Raw genomic sequence first — 13183 nt, forward strand, 5'->3', positions numbered from 1 at the left:
CATTGTATCCCCATGTGCAATGACAATAAACGTTTCTGATTTCTGATTTCTGATTCTGAAAATGCTAATATTGATTCTAAAATGTTCAAAACATTTAAAAACATTCACAAGACTTTTTTACTTCCTTCTTAAGTCGCACCGCCTCGCTCTCAGGTAAATGGAAAAAGGAACATGAGACACCTCTGTGCAAAACTAAAATGTGGCAGACTGGAAAGACAAAAAAGAACCGTCCATTCCAGGTGTACAAAGATCCTTTTATATGTCTTTCAACACCTCTAGGAGTGCAGCTCAGACATTAGTGGAATACAAATACTTGTTTCTTGCAAGGATTCTTGTAAATCTGTGTATTTCTGTGTATTTTAGAGCTAAGTAAAATTTTGATTGCTAACAGATTGAAAGCAAGAAACTCTACTGTAGTAATAAACATAAAAAATAGACTTTTATCTTCTTGGGCATCTTAAAGCATTTAAAGATTCCTTCCAATTACTAATCTTTTCCATATGATTTGTGTTCATTATGTATCCTAGTGGTAGGGGGCATTTTGTGCACTTCCTGCTTAGATTCAAGTCTCCTGGAAAAACTCTGTCCACTGCAGCTGCTTCCCACTCACTCACAGGTGAGGTGTAGTTCACCTCCAACAGATCTGCAAACTCTGAGAGCTTCTCCCAATGTGCTCCTCTGCTGTCTCACACTCTGATTACAAGCAACCTTAACCCTTAGTGGTCTGGGGTCTTTTTAAGCTACTTTTTCTACTTTACACTTTACTTGGTTATTCACTTTTATTTATGTATTTATTTTTATTCCCTTTTTCACTTTTTTACCCTATGTTGGACATGTCTTTATGGATATGGACCTCTGTTGATTGATTGTATCAAATGTTAATCAATCAAAAGCCTTCACCTTTGAGCTCTCTTATGCACCCTTATATTGATGTGTGATCCCTCCCATGAGAAAGGCGGACAGGATTTTATGTTTGCCACACATACAGGTGAAAATAAAAAAATAAAAGAAAAAAAATTTCATTGTGCTGTCTTGTGGGGTCCAGATGACCCCACTTTTAATGTAATCATGCCTAGGACAGGCATGGGAGGGAGAGAGGACCTTTATACTACTAGTCAGTGTGTAAGCACAAGTTTAAACATTATTTCTACTATACAATAAGGGAAAAACAAACATTTTCTGATTTTGAGGAACAACTAATTCCTTAGTCAGGTTTAATCAAATGTGTCTGTCCTTCATAACCCAAAGCATTTCAAGATTACAAAAACATGCAAAATCTTACACTCAATCAAAGAAATGAGAGAGTGTTTCTTTGAGCAAAAGGTTTCCTGGGATGTTTGATTACCAAGCTCCATGCAAACGGTGACTTATTGCTGAAAAATGCTAAACAATGTCAAACAAAAGGCCTCAGAGGTTTATTTTGCTCCTGTGTTTGGCAATGGGGGGAAAATACCAAATGAAAAAAGCTTCTGTGAAATTACAGTTCACGTGAAAATCGATACAGAAAGGATGAACAACAACAAAAAAACCCAGAAAGCTTTTCTAAGTTTCAGCGCTGCTCTCAGACCGTGTGAGCTGCAGCCTCACAGCTGCAGTGACCTTTTAAGCCGTTTATGTCTGTGCATAGATATTGGCATTAACATCCTCCCACTTAAACCAAAGGAGCTTGCTAAGCCAACAACTGTGCACAATGAACCGTGGACCTCAGAGGTGAATTATATCATGCTGGATTACCCTTACCTTAATTTATCTGTGCCAGCTTTGTACCTGGAGACTCTGGCCATCAACAGGGGCATGCAGACAGCATCCAGCCAGCGTTTCTCATACTTTGGTTCATTAGCTGAGGGCGAAGGAGGTGATGGAGCCTGTGTGGAATACATGAGCAAGGCAATGAGCTGCTAAGTCCTTTTGATCATTGAACATGTGGCTTGGACGCCACATTTGCACCACTCACATTCACAAAGCAGCCTCCTGGATTTGGGTGAACAAGCTATGTGGTGTAGAGACATCACTGTATTATAGGCAGTGCAAGGGAGCTGTGACCTCTAAATGCTAACTCTAGAGGTCCCTTCTTGTTTATTTCTCACTCCAGAAAATGAAAACAGTTTGTTTTCGTTTTAATTTTGAAAATAATCAGACTTTGATCAAATTTGAGCTGACATGACTGTATGTATTTTTCCACAGAACTGGTAGATATCATAAATGTAGACAAGTTATTTAAAATCCTGCAGGTGTAAGTACTATACTATAGTTGTATTGAAGAGTCTATGTTAGTTTTAGACTAATTTACTTCTTAACTTGATAGTCGTCACCATTCTGGCCAAAGAAAATTTTACTAAACCTTGGACTTTCCAAAAACGCCATGGCAGCCTTCACCGACATGAACATTCAATAGTCAGTAGACATGCTTTTGTCCCATACAGGTGGTTAACCAGTACAGGTGGTGTGAGTTTTTGGGTAGTCCACCCCATAGAGCTTCAAAGATAGGAGCAGTTGCATCTTTGGCATCTGCAGTTCCCTTAAGGCTTGCAAAGCCAACTTTAAGGGTAACACAACAGGACAATTGGAGGCTGACTCCATTCTCGGCCCAGATTTGAAAAATGAAAAAAAAAGAGATAGGCTGAGCGGGGGAGGTGTGGTTTAGATCTGAGATTGACAGTGAGGTTAGCCAGAGGTAGCATGGTCACTCTGCATGAGGGTAGTACCGAGGAAAATGATGCCAGTATCTCCACAGAACTTCCTGTGGAGGTTGAGAATTTTTCTCCACCACCTTTTCTGGAGGCAGGCGCTCATGGTCCAGACTGTACCACGTGGTAAAATGGAGCTAGCATCATAAGCTAATAAAGATTAATGTATTAAGCTAGCAATCCAGAGTGAAACGTTCACTGCTAACCCCATCACCAGGACAGAGTTTGCTGTATTCGATACTAAACCACTGTTCCCTAAATTCCAAGCCCACTGGAAAGTTGTGCAAGCCAGTAGATTGTTGACAACTGAAGGCAATAAACCTGAGAGCCATACTGAAGCTAACATGGTAAAAAGTGACCTCTACAAAGAGGGGCGGGGCTTTTGTACTAGCGCTCAAATCATGACATGAAACGTCTGAAATAACATGGGACTTACAGCAGATGACCAATAACAACATTCTACTGTAATACCTCATTTCAACCTGTAGGGAGCAGCACACAGACAGTTTTAGACTATAATTTCAGGAATTAAACACGTTTATTTTAAATTGTCAAAATGTAACAGACAGCACTTTTAAAGCCTCGCTTATAGAGATCAACAGCCCAAAAAGTTGATTTAGTGTTTGGTTACCCTTTAAGGGCTGTCAACAAAAGGGAACAAATGATATTAATGCGTGTGGCAAATATATTGTGAAGTGTTTGTAAGGATAATGTAAGTTAAACGCACTTAGATGTATGAGTGAAGTTGAGGCGCACTTAAACTGCAAACTAGTTGTTTATGAGGTGTGCTTAATGCTGGACGCAAGAGGTGTGAAGGCGATATTTGATGTTGGACGTCTATTCCATGTCTACAAACACTACACTCCGAAAAATCCATACGAGTCTGTGTATCACCTATCCTTCATTTACCCGTACATGTTGATAAGAGTTGGTTGCCTGCAGCATACCCGTAGAAAAAAAAAGGTTCATAAACATTTTCGCCCTACTGGCTAACTGTGCTGTCGATAACATTGATATTTTGTAGAGGCCACCTGCATGCTTCATACAGAACTGCCCATTTTTCACCAGCAGACAGCCCGTATCCTCTAGTAGGGGATGTTGTGATTAAGGCATCAATCAAAACCACTCTAGAAGCCAAGTCCAGCTGGCCAAGCTACAGAGGTACGTAACTCCACAGATACCTGACTGATGCGATACACAAACGAAAGTGTCATTTTTCTGTTCTACAGTCATAAATGAAGTCGAATCATAACATCTGGACTCGGTGTCTTCTCAGTGCAGATGCCATGACTGAGCTTCAAGACACGTAAATGAACATGAATCTTCATCAATAGACTCCAATAAAAGAAACAGGCTGTCTCCGTTGGTTAGCTCATTAACCTGCATTTATACAGTCGACATCAGGTTAGCGACACCCAAAGGACAAAGTGTAAACAATCCGTTTGACTCTTGCACAAAATTTAATGGCTATTGGGTAAAGAAAATACATCAGTAAATCGTGGGACAGTATCAAAGAGGAGGTATAAATGCAAACACCCACACACACCAAAGTAAAGAATGAGATAAGATCAAATTAAATGTATATGAAAGAAAATACATAAAAGATAACATATTATAAAAAATATAAAAAATAAAATAAAATAAGATTAGATTAGATTAGATTAGATGAAATGAAAAGAAATGTAAATTAAATTAAATTAAATTAAATTAAATTAAATTAAATTAAATTAAATTAAAACAAATGAATGTTCTGCTAACATTTTCCTAAGTAAGCTACTTCTTTTAAGTAGTTCCTTAGTCATCTGAGACACCATGGCAACACATCTAAATTTATCATTTTTATTTAATTACATTATAGATGAGATCCCAATTGCTTTTTCCCTGAAACTGACTAAACCACGTTTTTGTTGGAATTTCTGCTTTAAATTCTTTAATATTTGTTTCTTCCTGTAAATAACTTTGAAGTATTTTTAAGTTTTTGTTCCATTTCTGTGATTAAACAGATCAAATAAGTTTAAAAAAATATTTTGCTTTGTGCCCTTTTTGACTCCTTCAATCATGTTTTCTTCTCTCTTGTTCAAAGTCATTCAGAACTTATCTCAAAAATTCCATTCATGGCATTTCTTTAAATGTTTCTTTTTGGTATTTCAGGAGCCATGCTTCTTCATTTTTGTTTTCCTTTTGATACAAGCTTATGTTGCCTGGTAATAACATCTTTGGTATTTCAATTGTAGATAAAAAAAAACAAGGTTTGGGGAACATTCATGAAGAAACATCATTCCTCATATTTGCTGTAGTAATGCATGCACTCTCACATTATTGCAGCTACATAGGAGATATCTCAATGTTGGAGGGGGGGGTAATTTTCAAGCCCTGTTTCTGCAGAATGAAGACACTTTGCCCGTGCCTTAATTTCATTTCCTCACATCCAAAGGTGGCATTTAATTTCTTCTGTCATTTTACTGCAATCCTGCGCCTGCTCTTGCCTCAGCAATGGGACTATTTATGAAGGTGCTGATGGTGTTCATCTTTTATGTTGCCTGTTATGAGTCTTTATATTACAGTCTTTATTAGCTCCAAATGGATTCTTCTAAATCAGCGTCTCCATTCATAGATAGCAAATGGTTATGAGAATTGTTATATGAAATTATAACTCTGAGCTTATGTTTGGGTCAGAGGAGCATATCTTAGTGTCAGAAAGTATGTTTAGCTTCTGAATATTTTGGAGGGAAGCCTGCCGCAAAGCTGACCACAGCCCCATTCAGCGTCACAAAACAAACCAGACGAAAAAAGGGCTTGAAAGCGTGAGAAAATGCAGCTTTTTTTTCCCCAGAGCATTGGATTCCTTATTCCTATCAGAGCGCTACAACAGAGCTGTGGTGAGCATGACCAGATCGACAGAAGAGATGCTCATCTTTACAGGACCAACAGCTGCTTGAAAGCATAGAAAATTTACTGAAAATTCATGATCACATGCAAGTGTCAAGCGCACCCTAATTTATTAATGGCGGTGCCCATAATTAATCGAAATATATTTTTTCCAGATTTGCGATTATTTATTTTTTTTATTTTTTTTTCTTGATTCTTGGCCCTAAAAAAAACATTTGAAACTTTTTTAAAAGGCATAAAAAAAGTTTCAGTTCTCACAAATTGGAGGTAATCGTTTGTAGAGTTTACTTTCTAACAAACTGCAACGCAGCACAGCAAAGATTTAGGAGAATGTTTACTCAGGGAATCCTGGTAAAATAAAATAAAATGATCACTGCAAGAAAAGAATAGAATATTAGATGCTATCACAAGGAATAAAGTGTTAATAAATCTTCTGCTTTGTTTCATAAAAAGTCCATTCTCTCTCAAACAGGTTTAATTCATTTGCCCTTTTTTCTCTCACCGTCCAATTCCCTTTCACTGCTTCGTCCTGTGAGTTTAGTGGAACAACTAGAACTGTCTGCTGCTGCAAAGTGGATTGCAGCATCTCCTAACCAGTCAAGCATTAAACTGGATTTTAGTTGGTTGAATTAGTGGACTCAACTGGTGCCAGTAGCAGGATTGCAAGTTTAAATTTAGCAGAGGCTCATTTTAAATGCTGAAATGAATATTAAATGTGCGACACGACTGGTTAACCTTAGCGTGCTTAAATATTTCACCTGTCCTGTTATTACTGCTGACGCCGAATCAGAAAAGTCTAAAAATATGGCACCTTTCAAATATACGTCACTGTTGGCTTTAGATTTAAAGCTGCCGCTTCTATTTTACGCTCAAATCAAGCATCAGAAGAAGTTCACATCAATGGACTCTTGAAGAAAAAACCTCAAAAGCACCAAACCCTTAAATTAAAAATAAGCAAAGCTAGGCAGTAAGATTTTAAAGACACAGAGGATATAGACTGATTTGATTAAAAAGGGAAACTCAAGGGATTTTTTTTTTTATTTTCTGGCTCATACATCCAGTGCTTAAGACCTTTTTTTAAGTGCAATATTAAAAAAAATAATAATAATTTGACATAAAACAAAGAAATTAAATAAAATCACTGCTTTTTTTTTGCTCCACAGACTGAATTTTGTTTTTTGGAGCTTTTAAAAACGTTTCTAATAAAAAGAACTATAGTTAATATGGATTTTCTTTTTTTACTTTTATGGAATCAGTTGCTTAGATTCAGATACTTGATAACTTTTTTTTTTACTTTTTTGTGGTTTGTATTGTCCTTTTTAAAAGCTCAGAAATCACAGACATTAAGTCTTGACGCTCCATCCATTTTTCTACTTTCTACCCCTAAAATAAAAAGCAAAAGCCTTTAGTCAAAAGTGTCCATAGTCTTAATAAAACAAATCTCTTCTTTTTGGTGACAAATTGTTCACTTTTATAAAACTGTCCAAAAACTTTTCACTCTCTGTGCTTATTGTCCATGAAGTCAAATCAATTCTCCACATGCTGTGCAGACTCTTTAGTAACAGGTCAGGGAATCGAATGGATCCATACATGAGGGAAAATAAATCTTGAAAATGGAAAGATGCACACAAAGCATTTCTGTTTACACTAAACTAAAAGGTGAAGGCAACATTTTTGTTTTTGCTCCCATTTGTCATGAGATGAAAGCAAAAGATCTGAAATTTTTCTGCATAAAAAATTATTATAAATTATTAACACAGGTGTGCCATATCAAGATGCTGATTAGACAGCATGATTATGGCACAGATGTGCCTTAGACTGACCACAAGAAAGGCCACTCTGAAACATGTTATTTTGTTATCATAGGGGATGGTTTTTTTTTATAAGAATGCTGATTTTCACTGGTCCTTCCATGTCGTGTCTGTTGCATTGACACATAAAAAACCACAACATTCAATAATCAATTTGAATGATTACATAGCCTCCATCATGTCTGCGTGTGACAACCATCTCACTGTACAGAAAACTTCACACAAGAGTTCTGTCTAGTCTGTTGACGCAGCAACGTTGCAGCAAAAAGCTGCAGAACCAGAAACAGGTCTGGGTTTCAAAATGTAAACTTCCTTTGTATTTAAAAAAAAAAAAAAAAATTACACTTAAGGTGATGTGACTGCACGATAACAGACACTTTAACACCGCAAATAAAAGAGTCAAGTTTAATGGAAGTACAAAACTATAGTATAATTTATGATGCAAAACCTGCTTTTAACATGGATTCTGTGAGAAAGGAGAGGCCATGGTGGTTGATTCTGCAAGTCTTGGATAAGTCAAGAGAGTGGGACATAATACCTGACACGGAGTTGGCAGAACAAACCACTCCTCTGGGAGGCAGGGGGGACGGACCGGATATGCAACATCCATGCAAACTTGACAGCTATGAGATGGACTCCCCCATTCAACTCAAGAGACATGCAGCGCAGATGGACCAGTGTAAATTTTTCTAAGGCACACCTGTGCAATAGTAATGTGGTTTAATCTTTATTTTGGTGTGGCACACCTGTGCAATAGTAATGTGGTTTAATCTTTATTTTGGTGTGGCACACCTGTGCAATACTTGTACTGTCTAATCTTCATTTAGGTAAGGCACACCTGTGCAATAGTCATATGGTTTAATCTTCATTTTGGTGTGGCACACCTGTACAATAATCATGCTGTCTAATATTCATCTTGGTAAGGCACACCTGTGCAATAACCATCCTGTCTAATCCTCAATTTGGTATGGAAAACCTGTGAGGTTGGAAAGGTTATTTAAGCAACAGAGAAGTACCCACTTTCACAGATTTAGACAGATTTGTGAGCAATGTTGAAATGTTGAAATTAATCTCAAGACAAATGGGACCAAAAACAACAGTGTTTTGTTTATGTTTTTGTTCAGTGTCATTCCAAGACTCTAAAAGAATAAAAGGTTGATAAAAAGTTTGATCATTCAAAATTTAAATTAAACTTACCTCCTATTGGGAAACAAATGTATTAAAATAACTGACAGAAGGATTAGAGATGAACATCAAAAAATCAAACCAATCCCCAAACTCTTTCTGATGAAGCCCCATAACAAAAAGAACCAAAGCATCTGCCTTCCAGTGAGGTAAAAAAAAGTCTGAACATCTCAGCAGGAAATGATAACACCCTCTGGGTAGACTGCAGTGAGGAGTCAAAGACAGAAAAAGTGCCTACATTTGCAAAGTGAGTCTCACGTCACAGTTGAGCTGAGCCTCACAAGCAGACCGCTGTCATCCCCCCCAATTCTTACAAGTGCAGCTCTAAAGAAATGATCATTTGTTTGGCCCAATTATGTCAGCGCAGAACACAATGTTTTAGTTAACTCTCAAGTGAAGGTCTTAGAGGAGGTGGAGGAGAGAAACGGAGCACTATCAGGCTGTCAGGGTGGATTACACTGACGGAGCACCTGCCTCTGCGGAGCTGCAAAACAGGGACTTAAGCCAGCGCGCTGCTCCCCACATCAGCCGCTCCTCCATGGGGCTCTGCTGCTCTAGAGGTGACACGGGCCGAGAATAATCCCTGAAGACATAACTCTGTTAATGTTAAAGCTCTGTACATGAGGGTGTCTCTGTGTGCATCACTGTAAGGGACGGCTTTACGGTGAGATTTAGTCAAATCGTTGGCTTAGAGTGCTAAACTGTGGTGCAGACTTTAGACAAGTTACAGAGATTTGTGTTAAAAAAAAAAAAACATAAATTTTTAGATCATGGTGGCAGTGAGGAGGTAAGTACAGTAGCCCTAAGGTGCAAATCAGTTAACGCAAAAGCATATTAACAATATAAACATCATTTAAAAAAGTAAAACAAATAATAAAACATTACATTTTAGAAGTTAAAAATTAATTTCAAAAACCAAAACACAATAAAAAAATAAATTAAAAAAAGTTTTGGAAGATGATAGTAATTCCTAAAAATCAAAGTGAAATGTTCAAAACACAATTAGAAACCAGACAAAGTTAGTTTTATGAGACATCAATGTTTGAATGATGACATTTGAGGGTTTTTTTTTAAGAGTATTCAATGTCCACGTACCAAAAAAAGTTTTAGGATTAGAACTGAGAAGTGATGTAACAATTTTTTTATATAAAACCAAACTAATTGATACATGTTTAACAGTTATATATGATATTTTTCACAATTTATTAATTTATTACAACTCTGAGGTGCATTAATCATGTGTCTTTGTCTTGCATGTATATTCATGTCTTCCTGGTTTAGCCTGTCTGTTGCAAAGAAACCCCGCCCACTCTCCACTGCATACCAAAACTTGCCCCTCCCCCAGGAGTTGGAGCCCTGGAAAAGAAAAGTTTAGCTAGCGGGGGCAAGTGCATTGGTTCTGTGGCCGACTAGACATGCAACTAACATTCAAATCAATGATGTGGGGTCATTCTTGGTTTGCCATTGAATATAATGACCAGGGAGTGAAATGTGTTAACGAGGAGTACACTGTCTGCAAGATTTGCCTCATCTCTATCCCATAGCACGAAGGATTCACGCCCAACATGACTGTCCATCTCCAGCGTTACCTTCTAAAAGTTGGACAGCTAAGCAGGCAACACAATCAAAACAACATCCCAGATACATTTCAAAAGACTTAAGTGTCTCCAAGCGGAAACACAAGAAATGACGGCATCAGTGTGTTAATTGCTAAAGCTCTGCAGTCTTTTTCAGTGGTTGAAAATTAGGGGTTTTGTCATTTAATGAAAAATGTTGACCCACAATATACTGTGCTATCCAATCCATATTTCACCCAATATTGAACCCTGCGCTTTATGAACATGTGCGCAAAGAGATTGAAGATGACTCAGCAAAAACGCATAACTTTGCACAGCTGGACCTCTTGGGCAACAGAGAGCTATCTCACTCTGTTCATTACATGACATGATCAGACTGGGAAATTAAGAACACTGTACTGCAAGCTGTCAAAACTTAAGATCACTGCTTAAACTGTTAACTTTGATTTTATTCATGTTTACAAGTATTGAGAACTGAGTCATTTTCACATTTGATCACATTGTATTACAAGTTGTAATGTTTACAAGAGTTCTATTCAAAAGTGACTCTTGTCAAGAGCTGCACACTTAAAAAGAATATGACTTTTTTGTTATCTTGTTTCTGTTTGCAAAGTAAATTATAGTCTGTGTAATAGAAAGATTTTAGTTTCATTTGTGCAATATGTATCGAACCGGGACCCTCGTATCGAGGTTCATATCGAACCTCCCCATATTGTCATTTGTATCGTATCATCCCTAATACAGACCATTTCCAGTATCGCTTCGTGCCATAAAACATTTGGTTGAAATGAAGAAGAAACATTGTCATCCAATCAGCAATGTCCCATAGTACCTACCTTTTCCAGTTCACGTAAAAGGAAAAAACAAAAAAAAAACATTTTGTCAATTCCCAGACATCAAAATGAAAAACAAAAGAAGAAACTAGAAATAATGAAGTCATTTTTTTTTTTTTTTTGGTTGTGATCTCTAACTTTTTTTGCATCAAGTGATTTGTTGATTTACACTTCAGGGCCACTGTAGAAGAGAGACGAGAAAACCAATTTCTCAAACTCTCCAGCAGCAATAATTGGCAGAAGAAAACACTCCTAATGGATTTCAAGGAGATGTTTGACTGGAAGAAAGAATCTCATCCGAGTCACGCTCTTAAATAAAAATACTATTAAGAGTTATTTTCTCAACATTAGGAGCAAATGCGAAACAATACAAACTGGAACCCTAATTCACTGTAAAATGTAAGTACATTAGCACATCCATTGTATCAATGCAGAAGCAGCTTGTATGAAAAACAAGATGAGGCATAATGACTGACTCAGTGAAGGCTGTCGGGATAAAAATCTGTTCTACTTCTTATACATTTGATGAGGAATAACAAAGGAAGGCTTGTGAATGTACTGATAGAGACGCGTTTGAATGCAGAGTTTAATGAGGATGACTGTTAAGAAGATGGTACCAAGACAGCTTGTGACTATATCAAACACCTATCAATCAAGTCTAAGTCTGACAGATCTCTGCAGGACAAGAACAAAAAGATGATTCATGCTTCACACATTTCTACAAATGTGGTGCATAAAAGTTGGTGAGTAGAAGTTAAATCACTTCAGACAGTTAACAAAGTTAATATTTTTTAATTTAGCCGTATTTGTTTCATCTTTAAAGTAAGTTAGTCCTGTGTATGAGCGTGGAAGTTGCTTAACATTTAATAAAACTGACAATCCTCCTAATCAATCAATGGATAGATAAAAAAAGTGTGAAAGTGAGAGTTGAACGAAACAGCTCATTTTGTGTCCAAATCATTGAGTTTTTAAGATACTTGTGTTTAGGATCAGCTGGGTGGGATCAAGGGAACAAGGAGGCTTTCAAAGGGAAACCAGGTGAGCTCTGATGGTGGTTTGATGCAGAAAAATATGTAATCGTCATCTAGTTTGGTTTCACACTGCACTTTCAGGAGTGGACAAAAGACTGGAACAAACCAAAATATGTTAATGTAATTTCTCTCACTGCCTTTTAACAATTCCTTCACTTCCTCTTAACCTCAATGGTAAATGGTCTGTATTTGTACTTATAAAGCACTTCTTTCCTTAAAGGCTCAAAGCATTGTACAGTCACGGGCCTTTCACCCATGGACACACTGCTCCCGAACACCGGTGCCAACAACTAACCACCAAGAGCAAAGTGGAGTTCAGTGTCTTGCTCAATGACACTTTGACACAAGGGCAGGCAGTGCAGGAACCGAACCTGAAACATTTCAGTTTGTGGTAAATCACTCGACTTTTTTCACCAAGAGAACCAGAGTTCAACTGTATGGAAAAGAACTTTGGTGTGACCCAAAACATGAACCCAAAAATTAAGACTTGGCAACTAAACATTGATCAACTTTGTTGTGAAGATAAAAGCTGGTTTGAAAAACTAAAGTTAGTGCTTAAGTCATTGTTAAAGTGCATCATTACTTGTCAGTAAATAGTATTCTATAAAAGAAATCCTCAAACTGATGTGTTCAATGTTTAAGTTTAGACTATACCCAACTGTTCTTTGTCTTAAGGCTGCACCCTTTAGGGGTCACCACAGTGAATCATCCACCTCCATCAAACCCTTAACTTTGCATCTCCCTCACTCACACCAACAATCCTCATGGTTTCTTATCACGAACCACCTCATTGGTCTGTCTTTACCTCTCGTTCCACCTCAGCATCTTTACCAACACCCTCAGCGTTACATGATATTATGAAGGTAACTCCATTGTTTATGTTTTTTTCAAGAGCAAGACTAATTGATTTTTGCCGGAAAAATAGTTTGACGTTGATGGCTGGAAACTTAGTCTGTCTTTTTTATTTTTCTGCTATAAACTTTTTTGTTAATTTTTAAACAAGTATCCTTTACCAAGCTTACAAATCCCATTTCATGATGGTGTACATATAAACAACAACAAGCATCACAACACAGGATCATATAATTTGAATGTTGTTTGGCTTTGTTTATTCATAGAATTTCACATTTTGAAAAAATCCAAACATTTAAACTCCAGACTTTCCTTTTG

At 37.2% G+C, this 13183-nt stretch overlaps 1 protein-coding gene across 1 annotated transcript in view; it reads right to left on the bottom strand.

Annotated features, from left to right (window-relative positions):
• sntg2 (syntrophin, gamma 2) overlaps nucleotides 1-13183 on the bottom strand; it is a 110453-nt gene that overhangs the window by 47797 nt on the left and 49473 nt on the right. The window contains exon 9 of the mRNA XM_024269542.2: nucleotides 1741-1865. Within this exon, the coding sequence (XP_024125310.1) occupies nucleotides 1741-1865 (125 nt within the window). The remainder of the gene's footprint in view (nucleotides 1-1740; nucleotides 1866-13183) is intronic.

Source organism: Oryzias melastigma, linkage group LG22, assembly GCF_002922805.2.
Source record: "Oryzias melastigma strain HK-1 linkage group LG22, ASM292280v2, whole genome shotgun sequence".
NCBI lineage: Eukaryota > Metazoa > Chordata > Actinopteri > Beloniformes > Adrianichthyidae > Oryzias > Oryzias melastigma.